The sequence below is a fragment of the Enhydra lutris genome, unplaced genomic scaffold, assembly GCF_002288905.1.
Source record: "Enhydra lutris kenyoni isolate GAN:26980312 unplaced genomic scaffold, ASM228890v2 scaffoldscaffold36, whole genome shotgun sequence".
Taxonomy (NCBI): domain Eukaryota; kingdom Metazoa; phylum Chordata; class Mammalia; order Carnivora; family Mustelidae; genus Enhydra; species Enhydra lutris.
The window spans coordinates 17,589,982-17,615,468 of NW_019154120.1; the positions used below are offsets into that span (position 1 = coordinate 17,589,982).

The 25,487-nt window shown below is 44.1% G+C and overlaps 1 protein-coding gene across 3 annotated transcripts in view; it reads right to left on the minus strand.

The window, feature by feature from the left end:
* LOC111154313 (neural precursor cell expressed, developmentally down-regulated 4-like, E3 ubiquitin protein ligase) overlaps positions 1 to 25,487 on the minus strand; it is a 336,163-nt gene that overhangs the window by 127,734 nt on the left and 182,942 nt on the right. For 2 of the 3 annotated variants that reach the window (XM_022513830.1, XM_022513831.1), the window contains 3 exons: positions 19,111 to 19,192; positions 16,437 to 16,475; positions 13,906 to 13,959 (listed from right to left, as the gene is read on the minus strand). In XM_022513830.1, the coding sequence (XP_022369538.1) occupies positions 13,906 to 13,959; positions 16,437 to 16,475; positions 19,111 to 19,192 (175 nt within the window). Of the gene's footprint in view, positions 1 to 9,046; positions 10,476 to 13,905; positions 13,960 to 16,436; positions 16,476 to 19,110; positions 19,193 to 25,487 lie in introns of those variants that run through there. The other variant, XM_022513829.1, reaches the window with a different exon arrangement.

Here is a 25,487-nt window from a genome sequence, read left to right on the forward strand (position 1 = left end):
GTCCTTTTTTTTTTTTTTTTTTTTTTTGGCGATTCCCCTTTCTGCTTCCAAGGTTAGGAGTGATCCTTCACAGATACGGGATTTCTGTTTGTTTTGAAGATTTATTCATGGGGCACCTGGGTGGCTCACTGGATTAAGTGTCTGCCTTCAGCTCAGGTCATGATCTCAGGGTCCTGGGACTGAGCCCCATACTGGGCTTTCTGCTCAGTGGGGAACCTGCTTCTCCCTCTCTTTCTGCCCCTTCCCCTGGTCATACAATCTCTCTCCCTCTCTCTCTCACATAAATAAAATCTTAAAAAGGGGGGGGGGAGCTATTCATTCATTCACTTATTTGAGAGAGAAACAGAAGGTGGGGGTGGGGAGACTCTCAAGTGGAACCCCCACTGAGTGCAGAGCCCAACTTGGGGCTCCATCTCATGACCCTGAGATCATGACCTAAGTTGAAATCAAGAGTTGGGACACTTAATTGACTGAGCCGCCCAGGTGCCCTCTGATCTTTTTTAACTGCTCTTTATTCTATGATGTGGTACATTTTGTATAAAATTAGTTAAATCTAGATTCAGATAAATCTTGAGCTTATTTTAGTTCCTGGTTTAGGTTTTAGACCCAATCAATATGATTAATTTTACGTAACGACCGTATCCACATGAAAGTGAATATGGTTAATTTGAATAGTGGAAATGGGTTATTTTCTGGATTTGTGTTGTTAACTCAAAATGCATACAGTATTTAAGTCTATGTACTATATATAATTAACGTAACAGTTCCCATATCATAATGTAGAATAAGGACTAGCATTTTCTTATGTTAAAATGTCATTCTGAACAGGAAGAAAGGCCAATAAGGCTGAGAATATTCATTCCTTTAGCCCTTCTTCAGGATAAATCTCCAGCACATACATAAACAATTAACAGAGGCAAGCCTTATAAACCAAGCGTACTCGTTTCTATTTGGGTTATGGCCCTACAACAGATTACACTGAAGGTTACAGGCACCAATTTAATTCCTGTTGCTACTATTCCGGGGCAGGAACTGTCTTGGTATCTCTTTGTCCTTGGCCTGGGGCTGGGCCAAGCAGGTGCTTACAGAACAGCTCTGTGGAAGACAGGCAGACAGGCAGGGAAGGACTTCATTCAACTCAACGTCTGATGAGAAAGAGAAGCATTATTCATTCTGATAACTATACTGCAAAATTCTTCCAACAACATTTCACATCGAAAACCAGTCTGTTAAAGGCTGCTGATCGTGATCAAGGAAATTCCTAGGCAAACACAGCAAGCACATCGCTGGCGGTCACTGCTACCTTCCATCTTCCAAACAAAGTCCCTTCCACCCATCCACTGAGACAAATCCTGGTCATCTTTCTAGAACTGGTTCTGATCTTCACCTCTGTGACATCGTTCTTGTCCACCATGACACACAGTGTCCCATCCCGTGAGTCAACAGCCTGTCACCCATCGCCTATGCCGACTATCAGCACAAATGTGGTGCATGCACAAGGCTTCTGCTGGCATCCCTCAGGTCCACTGTCCCATGTGTCACCTGGAAAGCTCCAAGGCAACAGGCTTCCCAACCTTTCACGTTTCTAACATCAAGAAGTACAGTGCCCATACCAGAGGTACACACACATGCAGTCTTATGAAACAATAATCATTTCACACCTGTAAGGCAGAACAGATGTTCTTTGTCAATGCAAAAATAATGCTCAGTTTCCTTATTTTAAACTTGAAAGGAACTGGCCGGCAGTTCTCACAGTCTGTAAGTTTATGCATACAGAATTTTAAAAAGACTCCTATGGGGTGCCTAGGTGGTTCAGCTGGTTAAGCATCTGCCTTTGGCTAGGATATGATCCCAGAGTCCTGGAATCAAGCCCCACATCGGGCTTCCTGCTCAGCTGGGAGCCTGCTTCTCCCTCTCCCTCTGCCACTCCCCGCCTGTGATCTCTCTAATAAATAAATAAAATCTTTAAAAAAAATAAGTAAAAATAAAAAAGGATTCCTGCATACATTAGCTAGAGAACAATGCCATATTACAAAATTCAGGAATATCTCTTGCTAATAGAATTTGAATGGAGGATGGAGGCAGGCCCTCAGGCACACTGTGTTTATATAAAAATGTTTTTACTGCTTTGTCCTTTACTGTAGAATATCAACTAGGCATCTTAATAATGCATATTAATTTGAATTAGCAGAATGTAGAGTATTATACCAGGATTTTTTTTTTTTTAAAAAACATGGTTTCTATTACGGTAAGATCCACTTAAATACTAAAACTGCATCAAAAGTTTGGAGTTTTATTACGACTTAGTATCTTTTTCAGGTGTAAAACACAGTAAGTACGTAAATACTGAACTGATCCTAAGATGAAGGCATTTCTGCTCGCAAGCAGAATACAGAAGAACTGCGGAGCTGTGCTGTTGGTGCGAAGTGGTCAACCCGGCTGGACTCCTCGGGAGAGTTAGAGAGAGGTGTGTGTCGAGCAATAAACTCTTAGCCAGAAGCTCCCCATTTGGAGAAGTGCTGGGCTTCTCGGCTGAAGCTCGACATACACATTTCAGTATTTCTGCTCCAACTCAACTTTTCTGTTCAACCCAAAAAACCTGGACAAAGCAGTTCTTTTTTTCTCCCCAAGAGTCAAATATCTAATTGTGTATTTTAAGAGAGTATGAAAAAAAATGGTCAAGAAATACAATTGATTGTGAAGCTTTAAAAAGTCAAGGAAATGAGTTATGACATGTGGGCCATTAAATATATTTTAAAGGTCTATCAGTTCTAGACTGACCTCAAGAGAGTAAGAAAGAGAAACCATGAGTCTATCAAACTATCTGAATCACCAAATACGTAATACGCCTCGTATCATCCCTACCCTGTCCTAGCCACACACTCCCCACCGCTCGGCCCCAAGAGGTGAGCCATGGGAAGAAAGACCACAGGTTGCAAGCAGACTCCTCCGAGTTACTATATGCAGGATGTAAAAGCCCCGTGATTTACTCCCCACTCCCGTCTATAAAAATTAAGTCACAAGAGAAGGCTGTGTAAATTCCAGGGGCAGATCTGCTAGGGGAAACGCTGGTCTCTTCTCCCTGGGGTCATTCCCTCTCTTTCTGCTTAACGGTTAAGCAAAATTTAGCACAATACTTAACACTAAAATAAACACAGAATGGTTTCAAAGAACAGGGAGTTAAGGCAGGCACTTAAAGGAGCAGATACAAAGTATCTGAACAAGGTATAGAGATCACAGCCCATCTGAAGCAGAAAGGGCCCCTTCCAACTCAATTTCTGACACTTTCATTTCAGTTCAGGACCACTCCCTTCACATTTCAGTTCAGGACCACTCCCTTCACGTTAGGCACTCTGTTCCCAAGTATGAGAACAGACCATGGTTCTAAAACAATCGGGGTATAAAAAGCAGGCTTCTTGAAATTCAATCTCTCCATCCTCCATGCTGAAAGCTCAACTTCCTGTTACAACGTGGTGATGCCTAGAGACCACCAAAGTGTCAACTCGGGACAACACAGAACTGGCCAGGACATCAACCACTTCCTTTCAGGCCACCTGTTTCGCTTGCTCTTTTATAGTCCTCTGTATTCCAGTTCACCCAAATAAACTGGGAGCAGAATAAACAAGGTTCAAAAAGGAACATCCATTGAGAACGTTATTCACCCACGATGCCTAAGGAGTCAAGATAAAAATCGATGACCTCCATTTGCCCGGGGGAAAAAAAAAAACAAAACCAAAAACAAACAAAAAAACCCACAGACTTCCCGAAATTTTATAACTAATGTTTGCAACACTCTATCCTTTTATTCTTTGAGCTGGGGCTGGGTGTATGCAGCGGGCAGATGGTCTTGGTGTCTCTCTTGGGCAGGACATGAATTCTATTCTACTACGCTGCCTGGTATGAATCAAGGAAGTGAAAGACCTGAGACAGGATACTAAACTTCTCAATAACCACTAGATGGGACTAGGCTTCCCTAACTTCTTTTGGCAATTACAGTGGAAACTTAAGATACTCTGGTATTTGTGCATCTGATCAATAGTTTCAACCCTGTGAATTCCCTGCTTTTTCCTCATTACTGCAATGTCCTGGTACTATCATTAAGAGCCGGGGGGGGGGGGTCAAAATACTTAAGGGCAGTAATCTACTCAGCAATAATATGTGCTTATTTTTATTAAAAATGTGCCTCATTATCTCAAGTTGTACAACACGTTAACATTTAGATTGGACTCAATTAGTTCTAAACCATCAATTATACAAACAAAAACCTTTGCTTCAGACTGGCTGTGGTCCCTACACCTAGTGTTCAGATACTTTGTATCTGCTCCTTTAAGTGCCTGCCTTAACTCCCTGTTCTTTTAATCTATTCTGTTTATTTAAGTGTTGAATCAACTATATAGACACCCAGCATTTACTAAAGTTTAAGAGAATTCAATTTCTTCTGGTATTGTGAATTATTACGTAGCGATAACAACTTTCTTCTTAACATATGTCACAAAATTATGGATTAATTTCAATTCCTAGGAACTCTGGCTCCAGACTTAGCCAAGAACAGCAGCTGCAGCATTTATGAAAACCCTCCAAAAGGCAGAATCTGATAAGGCCTGAACACTACCCTCATTTGCAAATCATACAATGTGGAGATGTTGTACAGATAACAACAGATTGCTGCTCGAGAGCCTCAACCTGTAAGAAAGAAAATGTAACCAATGGAAATGTTACAGCAAAATGATATGGCAAAAATATGAAGTGTGAAACAGATGTTTCAAAGTGTGAAAATTCACTACAGCAGATACAATTAAAGATCCCTTTCTGCAGTCCATAGCTCACCAATGAACTGGAGTCTTTTTAGGGACCCATCACCACAGGTGGTGGTAGGTATCTGTGCTGCTGATTATCCAACAGCCAGACTTGGGACAGACGACATGACACAAGAGTATCAAAGCTATTTATTAAGTATTTCCAGGTATGCCTTAAATCCATGCTATGCCTAATGCTGACCCAAACCTGACTGTTCAGAGTTAACCTGATTACCTTCCTGGAAGAAAGATTTGTATACTATGACGATTTGGTTAAGAAGGAAAACCAACCCCCACATTAACCTCAACCAGGTACTTCCACATATCCTCCCTCATTTAAACCTCACCAGAGACCTGGGAGCTGGACATTTTTATCCTCATTTTTCACTGAAGAGTAATCGCAGAGAAGGCTTCTAACTCCCCTGAGACAGGTCAGTAAATTGCCAAGCTGCCCCTGGGCGTCTCCAAAGCTGCCCCCTTCTCTCTGTTACACTGCAAAGCACCAACTGGAGGTACCATCTCCAAAAATTTCAGCAAAAATGCCACATCACTGGAAGCATTTAACTACTTTTTGGCTACACAGACTTTTAAATTGTTCAAGGATGTTTTTAAAATTCCCATTACGCACATACCAAGTGATAGAATATGCTAGTTCCCACATCCAATGACCATTTCATCGGAAATAGAAAACAGCAGTATTTTGCAGGATAGCAAGGAAGGCTGAGTGAGGCAATGCCTTCCTACCAGACGTTAGTTACAAGGACTAAGTGAAACCGACGAAGGTATCCTCCAAGTGCTGCAGTACTAGGGAGACTCTGTAAAAACTCCTGTCATCATCAGCCGAGGGACGCCAACTCAAGAATCCATGAGAATAGCTCAAATTTTGTTGCGTAGCATTGGAATGTTCTCGTAAGACCCCAATAAGAGGTTACTATATTCAAGGGAAAAAATGTTTATAGAATCCAGCCCAGTGAATGAAAGAAACAGCAGTTTTTTTCTTACTCATCACACTGCCGCTGGTGTGGATTTTTTAAACAAAGGGGTGGTTTATACATATATTCAGAGAGTCGTTTTTTAGGGTAAAAAAGTGACACCAGTTAGTACTGGTGTCAAAGTTTTTCTGTACAGTAAAATCATCGTCTCTAAAAGAGGTTCAAATTAAAATGCCCTCCAGATATCAACAGTTTGGGTATTCTTTTGTTGTCTGATAAGATGAATTTTTAATCCCAAGAGATGATTCCTCTACTTCTGCAAAACTGATGTCCACTGAGAGGGCGCAGAGAAAACGCGGAAGACCCACAATGCAAGAAAAGGAGAAATACTCCCTTCCCCACTGCTGTATGTAGTGGGTGGGAGACTACCTGTTTTTGCCTGCACCCGCCTTCCTCCCCCCGTTTACATTACAAACCCTGTTAGCAAGCAGCTGAAGACAGTGCCAGAAAACCATCCAACCACCTAGTGTAATGTTATATACACAGTGGACCTGAAACACTTAGTACCATGAACGGGATACGAACACTCAGCTTGTACAGTACAGAACTTAGCAGTGGTTATGCCTGGGACTGTTTTCAAGGGGGCACCGATGCTGGGAAAGAGGGATCTGACTTTGAGAGAAAAACTCAAATACAGCGAAGCAGTCCATAGCCAAACCAGATACCTCAAAAACTCAGAAAATAAGTCATTCACTAAATGGCTGGCCCTAACACCACAAATGGAACTGCTCATTTCTAAAGTCCTCTGAAATATCCCAGTGGATGACCACAAGAACCAATTTTACTTTCCTGAATGGGAGGCCAGACTAGATGGAAAAGCATCACCAAAGGGGGTTTCCACGTCCTCCCCGGCCCAGGAATCTAGCTGGTTGACATTTTTTTTTCTGAAGTTACACTGCATCTGAGATTTATTCATGGCAGGATGTCTGGGAGACAGAAACACAGAAAACTACTCTAAAGGGTAACCCTGTAATAAGGTCCAAGGCAAAAGATAGATGTGAAACAGGCGCACATTTGTAAAAGGGAGTGGTTTGCCCAATCAAGAAAGATTTCTGATGGCATTTAAAAACCAGGCCGCTACAGATTTTAGTTGATTTTTCATGTACCCTTCTGACCAAAGCAGCAGACATGTGAACCATCAAAAAAGCCTGGTGGCAGCCAGACTGGAGACGCCCCAGTGAATGTTTTCCCTCAAGATAAATAAGGCCAGGGCAGCTGCCTCCTAGACTTGACACCCCTGCCCGTATGAAACACGTACAGAGTGTTGAATGGAGCAGACGGTTTTGTGATGTGACGAGTTTCAGTTCTGCCTCTTAAAGAAAAAAAGTTACTGCTTAAAAAAAAAAAAAAAAAAAAAAAAAACCAGCTGTTTACCAACGAATTTATGTCCATGAACAAAAATACACAGGTGTATAAAAATTCACATGTTGAGAACTACACCTATGAAATTTGCACCAGAGAACCTATTTTCAAGAAAGGCTCTTTATTCTAGACATTAAATTTCCAAACTGGGAAGAAATGTTTTCTGCTCTCACAGTCCTTTCAAGGACTCAAGTGAGAATAGCCCTTGTATCTAAGTACACATCAGTTTTAGTATATCCTATTTGTTTCTTAATTGCATTAGAAATCTCAAGCCAAATGAGACTTCAATTTTATATACCCATCTGTCTCTGACACTGAACTGCAAAATGACTTCAGTTTTTGGTAATATCACTGAGTAGTTACCAAACCTTTAGGAAGGCATTTTGTTTATGAAATTTCCACTGGCAGGTGGTCCAAGTTCAACAAAAAATTGTCTTGCCCAGTGAAGCCTACAACTGTTGTGATGTACTGTCTTGGGGTGAAGGTCAGAACTATTATGGTATCAAAATGCTACTGAAATTTGTACTATTATATAAAAATGATACTGGTTCAGAATCAAGACAAAGCACTCAGACATTTCCTAACAAAAGCGTTAGAGATAATAAAAGGATGGATGGAAATAAAAGCAGAAGAAACATTTACAGAACACCAAGAAAAATCATATTTGCACAGAGCATCTGAATACACCTTCCAAATGGTGCAAACCAATGATGGAGCCGTGTGGTAAGATTCACCGGACAGCCAAAAACATTTCTCAACACACGGCAATAAAAGACGATCCAATTCCACAGTAATACTCAGTCATCCACTTTGAAAAGTCACAGCGCACAACCAAAACCCAAACAGAAAGTTGCCTCGATGTTTCACGATCTTATTATCAAACAGGTCACCAAATAAATCCAGGGTGGGCGGGTGGGGGAGGGGGGATTCCAGTTCAAAATATAAGGAGTCCGCTGTTTAGACCGCACTCGGTGACTGGTAATTACTAGGTAAAAGAAAGTTAACTGGTAAAACTTTTTATCCCACTGTAAACCATGAAAGCTGCAGAGTCATCATTTGCTTGGTGAAATTAGCAGCTGTCTTTCTGTACTCCCTTTCACCAAAGGGAGAGAGTAAGAACGCAGGAGGAATGAAACACCAAATCTGTCTTTAAGGTGCCTGATTCCACAGCTGGAGACAGGACACTTACTATTCTGTATACAACTTCCAGGTTAGACATTCAAGTGGCCCGTGTTAGGTTGCACGACCTCCGAAATCTCACCATGAACAAGTCCCCACAAGCATGACTACTCTTGTTCAGCATTACTTAATGGGGCAAAAGCCCAAAGACAATAAATTATATAACAAGGGCCAACCCTCCAAAGCAAAAAGGGCCATTAGGAAGAACTGATCAAACTTTCCGCGCACTTAATTGTTCAGAGACTAGACTCAAGTTTTTGTGACACACTGTCTCACCTTTAGGAGAACTGGTTATTTTTAAATGAAACAGTATCACAGGCTACACATGCAAACAGTTTTAAAATGAATTTCGAAGGGCAAGAAGTTGGGGCACCCGCAGATTCATTTAAAGTAGTAAGTTTTAAAAATTTCTTTTATTCAGAAAGGGGCAAGGAGGGGGCAGGGATCACGTCGCTCTTCAAAACACTTATTTGACTTTTAGGATCTAAACACACAGTGTCCTCTTAAAGACTAACAGTTTTATGGGCTTCTACAAAGGACCGGGCTACAAATCATGGTCCCACAACTCAGCCAGACCTAGTTACAATGGCCCGAAGCAGGGAAATTCCCAGAGAGGAGGAGGATGAAGTCTGTTTTAATTAGCCTGCAGAAGCAGCTTTCTGGGCTTGACTGAGTCCCCTCGGAGCCGGCGCTCACACGCGAACACAGCCAACTTACCGGGGCGCCAGCCGCCGCAGACCCAGGGCTGCTGGCGTTACTCTCCTCGGGATTCTGGGGGGCTTCGTCCGGCCCGCGGGTCACGAGAATTCTGAAGTGCTGCTGCCCGGCATTTTGATCTTGCCTGATCTTAAACGTGCAGCCCTGCCCCTGTGGCGTCCTTTCCACCGAGTTCGTCCTGTGGATTTCGGGAGCCCCCCTGCGGCCCCGAGGTGGCGTCTCCGGGTGGCCCCGCTCTTCCGTGGGGCTCCCGCGCTCGGGGCGGGGCTGCGTGGGGTACGAGGTGCTCCTCTCCAGCCGGATGCGGGGGTACCTCACCAGCCTGTCCCCCTTGGTGCCGGTGAAACCGAAGTTGAAATCCCCGCCCGGCCCCAGAGCGCCCGGTTGCGGCTGCTGCAACTGGAAGACGAAGCAGCGCTTCCCGGAGCTTCCAGAAGCATCCGGAACGTGCTGCAGGGACCAGCGCCTGGGCTCCGGCGCCGAAGGGCTGTTCTGGCCATCGGCCCCGAAAGGCGTCAGCCTCACCTGGCGCACGTCGGCGCTGGAGGCGCGGTGCTGGATCCGCAGCCCCCCGCCCCCCTCGGGGCCCCGGGGGGCCCTCGGCTTGGCCTCCTCGCGGCCATCGCAGGCGGTGGAGCCGGGCGCTCGGCGGCCGCACGTGCCGTTGAGCTGCGGGCCCGGAGCCCGGGCCGCCCTTGGGGGCGAGCTCTCGGGGGTCTCGGGTTTCGGGGGCTCCGGGCCACCGGCGCGAGACGCCGAGCCCGCATCGCCGTCCGGGCCCTCGGGCAGCAAGCCCGGGTCGGGGGCTCCGTCGGCCGCCTTGCGCTGCAGCGAGATCTGCACGGACGAGCTGCGGGTGGGCCGCGCGTCGAGCGGGCCCAGGAGCTGCGGGATGAACATGGACGTGCTGCGCTTGAGCGCGCCCACCGCCTCCCGCAGGGCCCCGCCGGCCTCCGCGCCGTGCTGGGCACAGGGGTGCGGGCTGCTCCTCCGCGGCAGCGTGTGGAATGCCATGAAAAAGTCGTCTTCCCTCTCCTGGTCTAGGATCTCGGACTCGGGGGCCGTGTTGCTGCGCCCCGAGCCAAAATGAAACCGAAGCCGATGGGCCATGGTGCCCAGGGGGGCAGGGAGGGAGAGGGCGAGCGGCAACAACACACCCGGCGCTGCCAGAAGTCAAAAACCGAAGACACAAACTCCAAGAAAAAGTGTCCCATCTGCCAAACCGTTAGCACTGCGGCACCAAGAGCGACAGATAGCAGAAATAACCCAAGTGGCAAGCGGCATTCCAGGCATGATTGGATAAGAGCAAAAAGCTCTCATCCGCACTGTGACAGAGGGTAGGATGGCCAGAACCACATGACCACGGTCTCCCCCTCCAATGCCAGCTTGTGGACTTACTGGAGTTTTCCCCCCTCTCTCGCTCTCATTTTTTTTTTTTTTTTTTTAAAAACAGCAAGAGCCTGAAACAGCACCTTCCCAGCTGCTGCTTTTCCATCAGACAGGAGTGGCCCCAGCAGGGAGCTCTCACAGCTGACTAAGGCAGCAAACACAGTCCAAGCCATGCCGCTATAAATCTAGATGGCATCAAATTCACCGGACAGTTCTTTCCGAAGAGGCAGGGCACTCGGACTCCCTAACCAATGCCGGACACTGGGCACTGAACACATGAGCACACACCGTATTTCCCCCACCTCCCCTAGCAAACTGAAGGACGACAACGAAAAATGCTCTGGCTGTAAGAAAATCCTTTCACAAGCATCGGATATTATGTTTCTCTGTTATTTATGATATCACCACACCACCACGACGGAATGCAAACTAATAAAAGGTACTATAAATACGATTACACACCCCACAGAATGAGTGCCCCTTTAATGCTAAATAATTAGACCATGATCTACAAGGAACAAAATAGCTAAGTGGAGGGAGGCACAACTTACAACACCATCAGTTAGCTGTCTGCCTCCTACTACTGTATTTTTCACTTAATAGGATGTGTGTGTGGCGATCTCACTCATAATAGGACTGTCAGACATGTAAGTCCCAGAGAAAAGGAGCCCAGCTGGGGAAAACATTGTCTCCTATATGCCAGACAGGAGAACCCTCCCCCCAAGTCCCCACCAAAAAAAGGAAGGAAAACTGAGGAAGGGTGTGAATGTGGTTTTCATAGTGAGTTAACTTAAATACCATACAGGAAGAAGGCTGCCCAGAGCTGACTGTTTTCCAGAGAGCGTCAGCAATATTATCACAAGCATGGAATCTTACCATTTTTGTGAAGGGCCAAAAAGGACCCAAGTAATAAAGGTCCACATTCAAAGACCTGTCATCAGATCTGTAGTCAAGTTGGATATATTCTGTGGGCTTCAAGCTTACTATTTTCCATGATCCAGAAACATCAGTGATTTAACAAAGAAGTGTATTTAGGAGGGAGGTTAAAAAAAAAAAAAAAAAAAAAAAAAAAGGGAGGGGAAATACCAAAAGCTGCAGAGAGTGACAAAAAGTTTATTTTAAAATCCACAAAGCATGACTTTGTCAACAGCTCTAGAATTGAGGGTGTGGAGGATTAACCCCGAGTTTACATTCGTGCAAACCTGTTTTCCAAAGGCCTGTGGGTTAAATCCCAAAACTGATCTCCACAAGAGAAATGGAAGCTAGATCGTTGACATGCTCGAACGGCAAAGGACCACTCCAGTAGAGTACCATCTAGCTGGATGACGACCCAATCCAGCAACAAACACGGTGGGTGTTCAGGGAGGGGGGGGGCACCAACTCTGCAAGTAGCCTGGGGCAAAGCTACCTATTAGTATCATAAAACACAATGTTTCAGATGAAGTGTGTATTCACACATCATTTCTTAGCTCTGCAGTCAAAGCCCTTTTGGGTTTGGAATTCTAGTTTGGGTTCCACAGTGAGGTCATCTCAACAGTAGCCACTGTTTCAGTAATGAAAATGGAAACAGAATTTTTTTTTTTTTAACAGCAAATTTCTCTTAGTAAAAAGGAAATTAAATAATGAATTACAACACATCTGACAAGAGGCATTTTCCCCTTAAATCTGAACCTCTCTTCACCTTGGAAACCTGTTGTTATAGTCAATAAATGAGAGAATCAGGATTAGTCTGAAGGTGTACCTGATAGGTTTTCAGGGACTGACTTCTATTGCAGTTAAGACTGCCAGGTTCAGTATTTGCTGGAGAAGAGATGGGAGTGCTAAGAACTGCACCCCCATCAGACTCTCATTCAATTTAACAAGAAAATAACTTCATACACACAGCAGAAGTGATTTAGTTATCTGGTAATACTCATCACCCAAGGTACAAAATGCTGAGTTCAATGTAAAGCCACCAAGGCCCCAAATATTTTAACAGAAAAGGCATCGGTACAGTAAGCCAGAATCTGCTGGCTTTCCATTCTGGAGAGTAATACCAAGCCCAGGAGATTAACTACACTCCCGAGTTCCATAATAAGCATTAAAGGCCTGGTTAATCAGTACCCCTGGCCTGAGGACTTGGGAGAATAGCAGATTCCACTGTGCTGTTACCACTGGATGCTGTGTTTAAATTATGTAAAGGCTCTAGACCCCACCTGTCTCATGGGCAAGGACAGGAAGTTAAATGAGATGTACCATAAGGTTCCTTCAAAAATATTATATTAAATTTAAGCTACTCAAAAGACGGGAGTTTCAGCTGAAATCAGCAGCGAGAAGGGTTTGTAAGAACACTCCTTTATGTTTGTTTCCAGATTTTATTTAAATTCTAGTAAGTTAACAGGCAGGATAATATTACTGTCAGGTGTAGAATTCAGGGATCCATCACTTACATGTAATACTCATCATGCACCTTCCTTAATCCCCAGCCCCCATCGAGCCCCTCCACTGCCCCCTCCCCTCCAGCAACCCTGTTTGTTCTCTATAATTGAGAGTCTATTTTATGTTTTGTCTATTTCTTTTTTCTTTTTTCATAAGAATACTCCTTTTAACCAAGAAATATACACAAGTTTCATGAAAAGTAAATCTGGATGCAACTAACAACAGACAACTCGGAGTTGTAACACCATGTCTGGTTCCTTAAAGGCTTACACAGGACAGAGTAACGCTCATATTCACAGCCGGAACACTTGGGTTTGTGGGTACCTGACGAATACATTCTAGTTAGCGGATTCTGCCAAAATGCTTTAAAGCCACATGTGATGCTGCAATTCCATTTTTAAAATGAAATCTTAGTTATATGTATTATAGAGACAGATGTAACGTGTCCACTTTTTACCTATCAATGTGTGTGTGGGTGTGTGTGTATTTCTGTGACTTTTATGCCTCAGGCATATCTTTGGTCCTTGAAAGGTACTTTCCACGTACTTCCCTTGAGAAAGTACCATTTTTAAAATGCAGCTTAATTTTGCCTGCTAAATATAGATTCCCTTTTTGCTATATACTGTTAATTACATTGCTGTTTTTCTTTCTCCCAAAGAGAATCACCATAGATTCACGACTGAATGGGTGAAAGGGCTGTAGTCTGGCTTATATTTAAGGTTTGTTTACATTAGTGATGGCCTCTTTAAAGGTCTGTCTACCGCTACATGCCAGATGTAAGAGCAGAGGCGAAGGGTTTGACTATCGCTAGTGTGATTTTCACTAATACCGACTATGATGAAAACATACACATGTACAAATAAATTTTCTGTCCTAGCCATACAAATATATGTTAGAATTATGAAATAGTAGTAGGACAAAGAGAGTCTCAGGGCGCCGGGGAGGCTATGTATGGCAGGAGTATAACACAGGTAACAGAGTTCTCAAAAATGCCGCTTTAAAATCCAGTTTTTAAAAAATGAAGCAAAAATCAAGAACTGGGACCCACTTACCAATCTGTTTTCATCAAATACTTCAAACAGGAGTCTGTGATTAGATGGGTTTACCTATAAAGGGGACAAAAATAGTATTTTCAAAAACAGGCAGAAATAACTCAAAGGATAAAATAAGAGACACAGAATGAAATGCTTTATAATGTACTCAGATCATTCGTGTCATCTAAATCATTAACCTGCTACTCTTCTAGTAATCCTGTGTCTACCAAATCACATTTTCTGCTATACTTCTAGATTATTCTATGCCTAATATTTAGGCGTATTAGAAGAATAAGATGCTTTCAGCTGCAAAGGAAATTTCAAATAGTTTTGGAGAGTTTCTAAATCTTCCCTACGACAGGGATGGAGACCAAGGTGACATCTTCACAAAGGTCTGTGCCTGAGGAAATCTCTCAGGCCCATCATTATGATGAGACGACCTGGGATACAAATGAAGAGAACACTAAAAGGAGCTATTTACTATTGTACGCTCCTTTGGGAGACACTATCTCCTTATTAAGTATCAAAAACACATGACCTCATCTAATCCTGACAGCGACCTATGGTGTATGATTGTCATCCCAGTTTTGCAAATGGGAAGCTAGGACTCTGAGGGTGAAGGAACCACCCAGAAGCCCATGAGCAGTATGAGGGTCAACTGGGACCCCCCTCCCCCAACCAGGTCTGACCTGCTTGTCCCCAGAGTCCACGCTCTGAAATTAAGAGAGAACGAAGAAATCAAAGATGTTCCCACGTCCATGAACTGTGGGGTCAGAGTTCCAGGGGCTTTCAGTGTCTTTTTGCTTCCTCCTAGCTCTTTACCAAACCTCACCAAAATGGCAGGAATCACTCAGTTATCATTTACTAAGTCCCAACCACATGCGACACATGGCAGTAAGCTTTCTGAATGACAACGTCGCATGGAAACAACCCTATCCAGTGAGGACTTGTCTCTCCTTCATGAGAGAAAAGAAACCCACAGCAGATGTCTGTCTTCAGGCGGAGCTCCAAGATCACAAAGGCGGGAAGGGGTAGAGCCAGAGATGGGACTCAGGTCTACTGTGATGGGAGTCTGGACTGTTCCACCGCGGAAAGTGAAACAAAATAAAGTTGGACAGTTGAGCACGGAGAGCATCATGGGCTTCTGGCACCAGGCTGCCCTCCCCTTAGTGACAGACCACGCAGAGGGGGTGGGGGCGGGGCTAGCTCGTATCTGTCCTAAGTTCAGGAAGGTTGTGCTGATTAAGGCACCCACACAGACCCCAACTGGAGCCGCACACGGTGGGCACTCAATTCAGATTTGTGCAATGAATAAAACAAAGCCCCCACCTTTTTTCAAAACCCAAGAAAAACAGAGTTTACAAACTGCTATAGCCAAGGTAAATTGACAAAATCTTGGATGTACTAAAATTTACATAAATGTGGCCCAGGTGTTAAACTGAAAGGAGTCTAAGGCCTTTAGAGTTTTACAAGTGGAAAGCTGTGTCTGAGACTTAACTAAGGGCCAATAACATCCATCTGCCCCCACGAGCCCATTAGCTTTTCAGGGCTTCACAGAGTAATTTAAAATGCATCTGGTAGGTAGGGGCTATATATAAGATCCACCAAGTATTAAAATATCAATATCGTATTTCAGCTCTGAACATTAAGAGAAAAAAAAACACATGTTGTAGATAGTGACCCGAGGTTGGAACACATAAAATACTATTGCAACTGAATGGAAGAAATCGGGACCAATTGTAATGGGTCTAATGGTAGTGTTGATCTTTGGGAATCGACACCAATCTGAAGATTTCATCTGGGGCACTTCTGGAGGTGAAAAAGTGATTAGTATCACAGCTATGCAAGCAAAGTGATTCATTCTGAAGGGGGGGGATCTTTTCTCTCCATTCAACAGATGAGCACTATAGTATTTCTCAAATTTTAGTACCCAAAAATACAGCAACCACCACAAGAACTCCTTGAACAGTAATCTCCATTAATTCACACAACTGTCATTTTTACATATAGCTCTTCTAGGTGTTAAACTCATGAGGTTGATGAAATTTTACTTATTTCAGTGACATTTAAAGTCCAGAAATAGTTTTATATGACACTTGTACACACACATCACAGGTTTGAATTGCAAAACTCTCCCTTCCTAACTAGAACATGACTGGTAACTTTTGGGCTTCTTTTTAATCACGCTGCCTCTGTTGCTTTATTTTACCTTTAAAATCATTCATAACCCGTGTCTCAGAGAAATAAGCTATTGTTTTAATTATATTTTACCTTATTTTTAAAGAAAAATTTGAGTAGAAAAGCTAAAATATGGTACATAGGTAATTTTTTAATACTTCTCTGAAACACCCCCAAATGAAACAAGTCCAGATTTCGCTACTACTAGGCAGTCTCTGAAAAATTTAGGCCACAGGATGTGGCTACGCAGCCATTTCTCAAAAGAATTTCACATAAAATTTTAACAGCTTCTACTCAGTATGAATCTATTGTGGTACCACCCTAGTTATCAGTAACAATTATTACCCCCCACCCAAAAATGAAAAACTTACTCTAAAATAAAATTCTTCATTCCACTTTGGGTTCAGCGTCTGAAAGAGAAATGATCTTGTAATATCTTTTCCAGTCTTTGAAACACGAACAGTTACTAGGACAATGCAATCCACGTATTTGCTTGAACGTTTTTTCGTGTGATTAAAAATAAAGCTAAGAGATATTTAAAATGGCCATAAGAAGCATTTAGTCAATTATTAGAGACTATTCTATAAACCAAACTAGACAGGAAGGGATGTATTTATGAAAAAGATAATTCATGGATAATACAAAAAATACACTGCATGCTATCAACCAGAAGGAATAACGTCAGGGACCTACCTAGAGCCATCACCACGAAAAATACAAAGTAATTCTTTAAGAAATTTACGTTCATATGATTATTTCATCAAGAAGGAAATGAATTCATTTCTCTTGACCTACCACAAATCTGTTTTGGAGAGTAAGGAAGCAGGTGGCAGAAAGGCAAAAGTATTCACTATTTATATAAATGCTGAAATCTTAAGAATATTTTGTAAGGAACAATATGGATGATCAGATTATAGTTCATGGGAAAAAAAAAAAAAACCTGCCAGTTATAACTCAGAAGTGGATTTTCCCCCAAAATAACCAGTGTTTAAAATCTTTACCTCCCTGTCCTTCAATCCTTCTATCCATTCCTCTGTCCGTCCACCCACTCATCTCCATACCAATCTATCTAAATATCTATCTCAAAGACACGAAACAGGTACTCCTCAGTATGAAGAAAAGATGGGCTGCGAAGCATCCTTTGAAACTAAAATGAAACAGATACTGTTGAAGAATACATATTCGTGTTTATGCATTTGGACATGCATAATACTCTTAAATAAATACATCTCTCAAACATCCTATGTACAGACAGACTGAAAAATCACCACTTCACCGAAGGCTACAGGTATTTTTTTCATCTGAACCATATTTGCTTTTATCGATTGAATTCCTTTAACATCCGAGTCCACGGAGCAGCAAAGATGTAACACAAATATACCCTAGAAACAACACACACACACAATTCACGCTACAGGGAACTGGCATTAAAAAAAAAAAAAAAAAAAAAACAAAAAAACAGCACTTTGCCCACCCACAACTCAAGAGGGAATCCAGTCTGAAAAGGACGGGGCTTCATACTTGTACTGTGAATGAACCCCGGGATACAAGGAATGAGGAGGAGAGGGGGAGAGAAGGGAGAGGTGCCAGGCAGGCAGCGGGAGACGCAGGGCAGGACTGGGGGCCTGCGGGGGCGGATGCAGGCCGGCGCGAGGGCCGCCCAGAAATGCACCGGGCAAGAGGCAAAAGACAGGTGAGGGTAGAGCGCACCGACGTGAGCCCACTGCGCGCACGAAGGACCAGGCGGCCGGCCACGAGGCAGGAGGAGGACAGCCGTTCCGAAAGCAAACGGAGCGCGCAGCGCGGAAAATACTAACCGGGAGGCTGCGAGCGAGGGGGAGCAGCCCAGCTCGGCGGGAGAGGAGGGAGGCGGCGGCCCGCCCCGAGCAGCAAAAGCCATGTCGGGATCCCCAGTCCCGACTCCAGTCCAGGCTCCGGGGCTGTGGTTCTCGGCTCCCCACTGCGTCCGGGCGCCCAGGTCCCCGCCCGCTACCCCCTTCCACTTGGCCTGCGCTGCTGGGCGCCGGCCCCACCAGGCGGGGCCCCCAGCTCGCTGCCGGCTGAAGCAGGGACAGCGCCTGACACCGGGAACAATGGCCTCTGTGCTTCGCCCGAGCCCTCCCCACTAATCAAAACACGGCTCTTGTTTGCAAACCAGATTTTTAATGCCACTCACAAAGCCAGGAGGAGGACGAGCAACAATGGCTGTTCCTTACACAGAATGACCCGCTCAAGGAGCTCAGGTGCCTGCACAATGGCAGGAGAGTTAGCATTTTTTACAGCCATCCTGTTCTCCAGGAAATGCTTATCACACAAAGTATTAGACTATCTACCTCCCCCCCCCGCAAAGGGGACGGGAAAATAGTAATTGATAGAGAATAGTGAAGCACAGATAAAAACAGTACTTTGGATAAAAAACACACATCTTCAATAAATGCCCCAAATACGGAGTAAACACTTAGATTTATACACACACAAACACACACACACAGAAACATGCTGATAGATGAATTATAATTATGGAAAAATCTTTAATGAACTTATGTAATGAAGATTTTGAAAATAGATACACATAAATATAGAGTTTGATTACTATTTTCATTTGTTCTCATGTAACTAGGCAAAATATTTTGCTTCCTTTGGTAATATTTGCTTCAAGTTAAACCATTTCTTTTGTGTCTACCAATTACACAAGCCACTCCATTTCATTAACTGTATTTTAAATTACTTTAAATGATTTCATGAAAAACGAGCCAAAAGAACAATTCCTTGTCTTACTGTATTCTTTGCAGGGAAAAAAATTGTTAATTATAATAATATTTAAGAATATTGCTTTTACAGTCATTTAACTAAAAGCCAGAATGGGTACCTTGGGTTATTACTGAAAAGCTTGCTCTATGTTAAATTTATAGATTTAATATTGGGAAATGCTTACAATAAAAGTATTGCCAAACTTAAAATATAAACTTCTACAGAGCCAGAGTACTTAATTCAATTGGATTAAATTATGACTTACATCAAGTTTAATTAAAGATGGACACCTACCTTTTTAATGGTTTTTGTCTGTACCAAAGCGAGTTCTCTATTCTCATCCGCTACGTACAATGAAAGTTTCACATATGGATCACTGTAAGAAAGTATTTCAGATTTAATGAGGTTATACTTTTCATTTAAAAAAAAATACAAAAAGAAAGACAAAAACCTAAATGCAAATGCAAATATCAGTTAATGACCCAGTTTATATAAATTCCACAAACTAAGCAGTAATATTTTCAACATGCCTAGTAAGGAAATATACAAGAGAAGTTTCTACCAACCAATCAATGATACTTATTTAAAAACAAAAATCTCGGGGCGCCTGGGTGGCTCAGTGGGTTAAAACCTCTGCCTTCAGCTCAGGTCATGATCCCAGGGTCCTGGGATGGAGCCCCGAGTCGGGCTCTCTGCGAGGCAGGGAGCCTACTTCCCTTCCTCTTTCACTCTGCCTGCCTCTCTGCCTCCTTGTGATCTCTATCTGTCAAATAAATAAATAAATAAAATCTTTTAAAAAAATCTCTCTCAAATAAAGGGCAGGGGGGGCACCTGGGTGGCTCAGTCAGTTAAGCATCCAACTCTTCATTTTGGCTGAGCTCCTGCTCTTGGGGTCCTGGGATCAAGCTCCATCAGGCTCCCTTCTCTGTGGGGAGTCTGCTTATCTCCCTCTTCCTCTGCCCCTTCCCCTGCTCGCATACGCTCCCTCTCACTCAAATAAATAAATCTTTAAAAAAATAAAAATAAAAGCAAAAAATATTATGAAACATACACTAACTCTGTTTTGGGGGTTGGGGGGGCAGAGGGAGAGAGAGAATTTCAAGCAGGTTCCATGCCCAGTACAGAGCCCAACACCGGGCTCTATCTCATAACCTTGAGATCATGACCCTTATAAGCCGAAATCAAGAGTCGGACACTTAACTGAGCTACCCGGGAGCCCCTACACTAACGTTAAAGATAATTAATTCAAAAGAACTAATCTGCCATATTTCTTTTCCTAAACACAGATTCTGAAAAGATTACAAGAAAGATTATTAAAAGGCATATAGAATTTTTATCAGAGTAATAAAATCTAGCCAAAAAAATTTAGTTTGTATCTTATTTATATTCTGATTTCCATTATACAGGTAAAAATGATTGTTCCTTTAATGAAGGTAAAACAGGCACTGTTCATCTAAACCAACACCTATCATTTTACAGATTAAAACAAAAACTCAAACCCAAAGAACTGAAGTGCAGGAAAGCAACAGAGATTTGTCCAGTGTTACAGATTTTGGTAAAGGCTAGATAACTGAACACTTACAGCAAGAAGTATATTAAAAGGACTACTCACTGTAGAGTTTCTACTAGGAGTCTAAGTCCACTCACATGTTCTAGTCTTACTAAGCCTGGGACACCTCAAATCTAGTCAAACTGTCACTCTTTAAGGGTTTAAAATCCAGGTTCTTCTGTTTCACACTGGAAATCCTGAAAATCATAGATAGGGCTCTCATGTATTCAACTCCCAAATTTTCACTCATCTAATTAATTACCTGTAACTAATGACTGATTTCTATCCCATTTGAAAATTACCCTTTAGTGGCTATGCCATGACTATTAACCTTTTTTTTTTTGCAACTTCTAGAATATTTCCAAAGATTACAGTGCATCATAAAATGCTTTAGAATGATTTTTATTCAGTACCTCAATAAATATGCCATGAAATCCTTTTAAGAAAGAGAAAGGTTTGCTAAAGTTCAAAGTTCCGTAATAATCCAATATCCAAAACAGAAATCCAAAGTCAGTGAAGAATATCGTTGGTGTATATAGTATTTACTACTCATAAACTGCATCTTAATGGAAGCTACAACACATCTTCAAAAAATAAAAAAATTGAAAAACCAGCAACAAAATAATATTCTATTATCAGTAAATATTTTAAATATTCTGATTAAAAAAAGGAATTAGTCGATTCTTTGCCTCTGATCCATAAACTATCAATATTATTTGATTAAAGAATATCAAACCCAATGTACCTACTTCTTATCTGGATACTCAGACTCTGAATAAAGATGAATCCAGAGCTAGAACCTCAAGACCCCAAGAACACCTTCCTAATTAGAACCACAGTCTAGGTGACGAATCAGAAGTCAGTTTTAAGGTCATAGGCTCTCGGACTTTGGCATATCAGTACTCGGGCGAGGGGGTAGCTGACACTGCTGGGCCCCAAACTCAAAGACCACCCCCCCCCAACAGCAAAGATCCAGTAAAATCTGGGGTGGGACCCTAGAATTTGTAAAATTTTTTAAAGATTTATTTATTTATTTATTTATTTGATACAGCAAGAGAGGGAACACAAGCAGGGGGAGTGCGAGTGGGAGAAGAAGCAGGCTTCCCGCAGAGCAAGGAGCCCAAAGCGGGACTCGATCCCAAGACCCTGGGATCACGACGTGAGCCCAAGGCAGACACTTAACGACTGAGCCACCCAGGCGCCCCTAGAATAGTATTTGTGATGAAGTCCTGATGCTGCTGCTGCTCTTGATCCTGGGACCACACGCTCAGAACCACTGTTCCAGGTAGTGTTTGAAAAGAGTATTTTTTAGCTATAGAAACTAATTTTCTATTTCCAGCCACCGAGCTACTGCTAAAAAAAGCTCAAGGTCTGGTATCTCTGTTATCTCAGAAACAGGCTCTGAGCATGCCACAGGGATGTGCGTGCATGCGCGCGCGCACACACAGACACACACACACTCTCTCTCTCTCTCCAGTACTACAGAAACACCATAAACTCTGCCGACTGCCACCTCGTTCTCATGGCCCTCGGCCATCACAGAGCTGCCTATTACATCACGGCAATAGAGACAAGCGTTTGTCTGAGCAGTATATGCACATCCTTCTACTAATCATTTATTCGCTCCTCTCTGAATCCCCTGAATGGCTCACGGCGAGTGACACGTGCAGCGGGGAGTTGAGAGTGGGGTCTCTGAGTGGGACGGGGTGTCTCAGCCATGAGAGAAGGCATGTCTAAGCGTGTCGTGAGCGCTCGTCCACGTCGAGAACTACTACGCGTCCGCATGAAACATCAACAAGGCAACTAGAAGAGAGAGCAGCATGGAGAGATCCAGAAGTGTGCGAACGAGCTTAGGAAAGGATGGTGAGATGTAAGGACACGGGGAGGGGGCGCAGGGCACAGGATGAGTTCGCTGGTGACAAGGCAGTAAGTTCAAGGGTGGTGGGTGGTAGGGGAGGGAGGGAGGGGGACAGACCAGAGACTGGTTCCCCGTTCTTTCTCCCTCTCTGCTGTACCATTCACATCGAACAGTATTTACTGAGCACCAACTACATTCCAAGGACACTGCTCCGAACGGACAAGAGTCAGTGAGCTGGGGAAAGGAGTGAACAACAACAACAAAAATGATTAAAACAACAAAGATCATTAATGGGCATTTGGGAATCATCCCACGGATCTCAGCTGAGTGAGGAGGATGGCACGATTCCATTTCAGCAAGGTGAATGCTAGGGCACGATGCCGAGACAAGGGACGAGGCACTGAGCACCAGAAAGGGAGCAGGAAGATGCTAGAGCAGCCCAGACAAGAATCCTTACTACCCCGACTGTGGGCTCAAGTGGCAGCGGCACGACCACCACAGGCCCAGCAGCCAGTCCGTGCCTGCACCGGTGAGATACGCGCAATAGCTCACTGGGTCCTCAGTGCAAGTTCGGGAAGTCGGCACCTTTTTTCAGTTGAGAAAATGAGAGAAATCACTTGCCCAAGGTGGAATTGTAAGCTGTGCCTGCTCCAGAATTCAGCGCTCGCTGGCCAGCCTTGCTGTCACCCGCTACCGGCTAGCCACCAAGGGAGCTGGCTGGAAGGAACGTCTAGGGGCAGGAGCTCCTAACATTATGCCAAGTCGGAAAACATTCTGTACTGTGACTGCTATTATGACCTAAATTTTTAGCTTTGCTGCTGTCGTATCTGGAGGAAGAGTAAGTCGCCTGACTGTCTCCCTCTGGGGAAGGCCACACCTCGAGATCTTAACTTCTCAACACCCCCCAAATAACTAGCTGTATATCTCGGACGAGTCACTTTAACATGCAGAACCTCAATTTTCGTTCTCTCTGAAATAAAGGGGTTAGACTCAATCAGTGGTTTTCGAACTACAGACACCACAGAGCCTTTCTTCTGCATTAACTGTCCCAGGGAACTACAGGCTACCATTCCCCCCTTTGGCTGTTTGACAGATTGGGGCTTCCATGTTAGAATCTGGGTGGGGGCAGGGTTCTGTAATTGGGGGGAATAAAGTTTTAGGGGCACCTGGATGGCTCATTTGGTTAAGCGTCTGACTCTTGGTTTTCGGCTCAGGTCACGATGTCAGGGTCGAGGGAAAGAGCCCCGAGTCGGGCTCCTCACTCAACATGGAGTCTGCTTGAGATTTTCCCTCCCTCTACCCCTCCCCCCCACCAGCTCGCATGCTGTCTAAATTTTAAAATCTTTAACAATAATTGGACTACACGATCCACCCCCTTTTTTTTTAAAGATTTTATTTATTTATTTGACAGACAGAGATCACAAGTAGGCAAAGAGAGAGGAAGGGAAGCAGGCTCCCCGCTGAGCAGAGAGCCTGATGTGGGGCTCAATCCCAGGACCCTGGGACCATGACCCGGGCCGAAGGCAGAGGCTTTAACCCACTGAGCCACCCAGGTGCCCCTACACGATCCCTTTTAGTTAGAACATTCTGAATCTCAGAACAATTCAGTCTCATTTCTCATCACTCACGGTAACGTTACAGCCTAGTCCAGCCTAAGGAAACACAGCTTAACTACCCAAGATGCAGGAGGAATCAGGAATAAAGCCCTGATCTCTACTAAGAGGCTTTTTCTTTGTCAGAGGATAAAGGGTAAAAAAGCCCACAGTTCTGAGTATGTGAAACCACTCTTGGTCACCACCAGGCTGAAATTTTCCTGTACACATTACCAGCTTCTAACCAACCCACCTGCTGGGAAAAACACACGACCTAAACAAGCCCAACAAAAGGGGCCCTTGTACCATGTATGTTTGTGCCCTTGAGTCTAGGGCAGGGAAATGAAGGCTCCTGGGGTTACACCACCCCCCACGCATTGGGGAGAAGCTGTCCCTTTAGGGCCTTCATTTCTGAACACGATGTTCTGCAGGAGTGGAGAAAGGGAGAACTCAGCTTCCAGAGTCTTTTTCACACCTGACCCCACAGATGCCCTCCCATAAAAACGGCAACTGTGGGGGACCCTTCTGCGCTCCGAAGTTCTACCTCCCAGATCCTCGACGCACTCTGTACCTTTGCTAGGCTGACTCAGTCCTGAGGTTAATGCTTAGTTCAGACGCGCCTCCCCACTCCGAGGTGGGGGAAGCACCACCAGGTTCCACCAGGAACCTTTTCCTGACACAGAAGCAGCTCCTTAGAAGGTCCCAGTATGGGGAGCAGATATAGGGTGTGGGAGCAGGTGCAGAGAGTTCTGGCTTTCATGTTCCTCCTTATACACGGCTGGCAGATTGTGTTGCTGGTAACCATGAATACGTAATACTTTTATAATAACAAAACAAAACAGAATAGGTAGGGCACAGAGGGAAACAGGCAAGACAACCATCCCTCCCTCCCTCACCATGCTTCTCCATTTGACACCCTTGACCGCTTCCACTGGGTCTCTAATCTCTGGTTCACCAGCACTGAGTGACCTTCAGACCATTCTCGAACAAAATGGGAAGTTTTTAACTCAGAGGGTTACAGTGATGATCAGATAAAACTGTGTATTAGGGGCACCTGGGTGGCTCAGGTCATGATCCCAGGGTCCTGGGATCGGGCCCCACGTCAGGCTCCCTGCTCAGCGGGGAGCCTGCTTCTCCCTCTGCTTACCTGTGCTATCTGTCAAATAAATAAATAAAATCATAAAAAAAATTAAATTGTGTATTGATATCAATACCCAGTCAGCACCAGACACACGGTACAAGTGCCTCATAAATGACAGCTGTTGTGATCATAGATTCTGTTCTTTCCTCTTGTGACACTTTTAAGGCTCTCTGTTGTTCCTTCTGACCCCCACTTCTGCTGTGATTGCTGATCTGATTGGCCCCTGATGACCTCCTCGTGACACTGGGGGCGGGCCAACCACAGCACACGGACCTCCAGGCTTCCTCATTCACACTGCGGGATCTGGGGTGGAGACAAACGGCTCATGGTGTTCACAGCTGAGCTCAGAATCCACTCCTCCCAAGTAGTTTGGGTCCTAATGGCTGGTGTGCAGGACAACGCAGGGCCAGCATGAACATTTCCCTTACTCAGCTCAGTTCTTTATGGATTAGAAGAGAAATTCTGTTTCATAGCCTTCTGCCTTCTCTGCACAGTCACGTGCTTTAGGCACCACTTTCTAAGCCTCTGAAG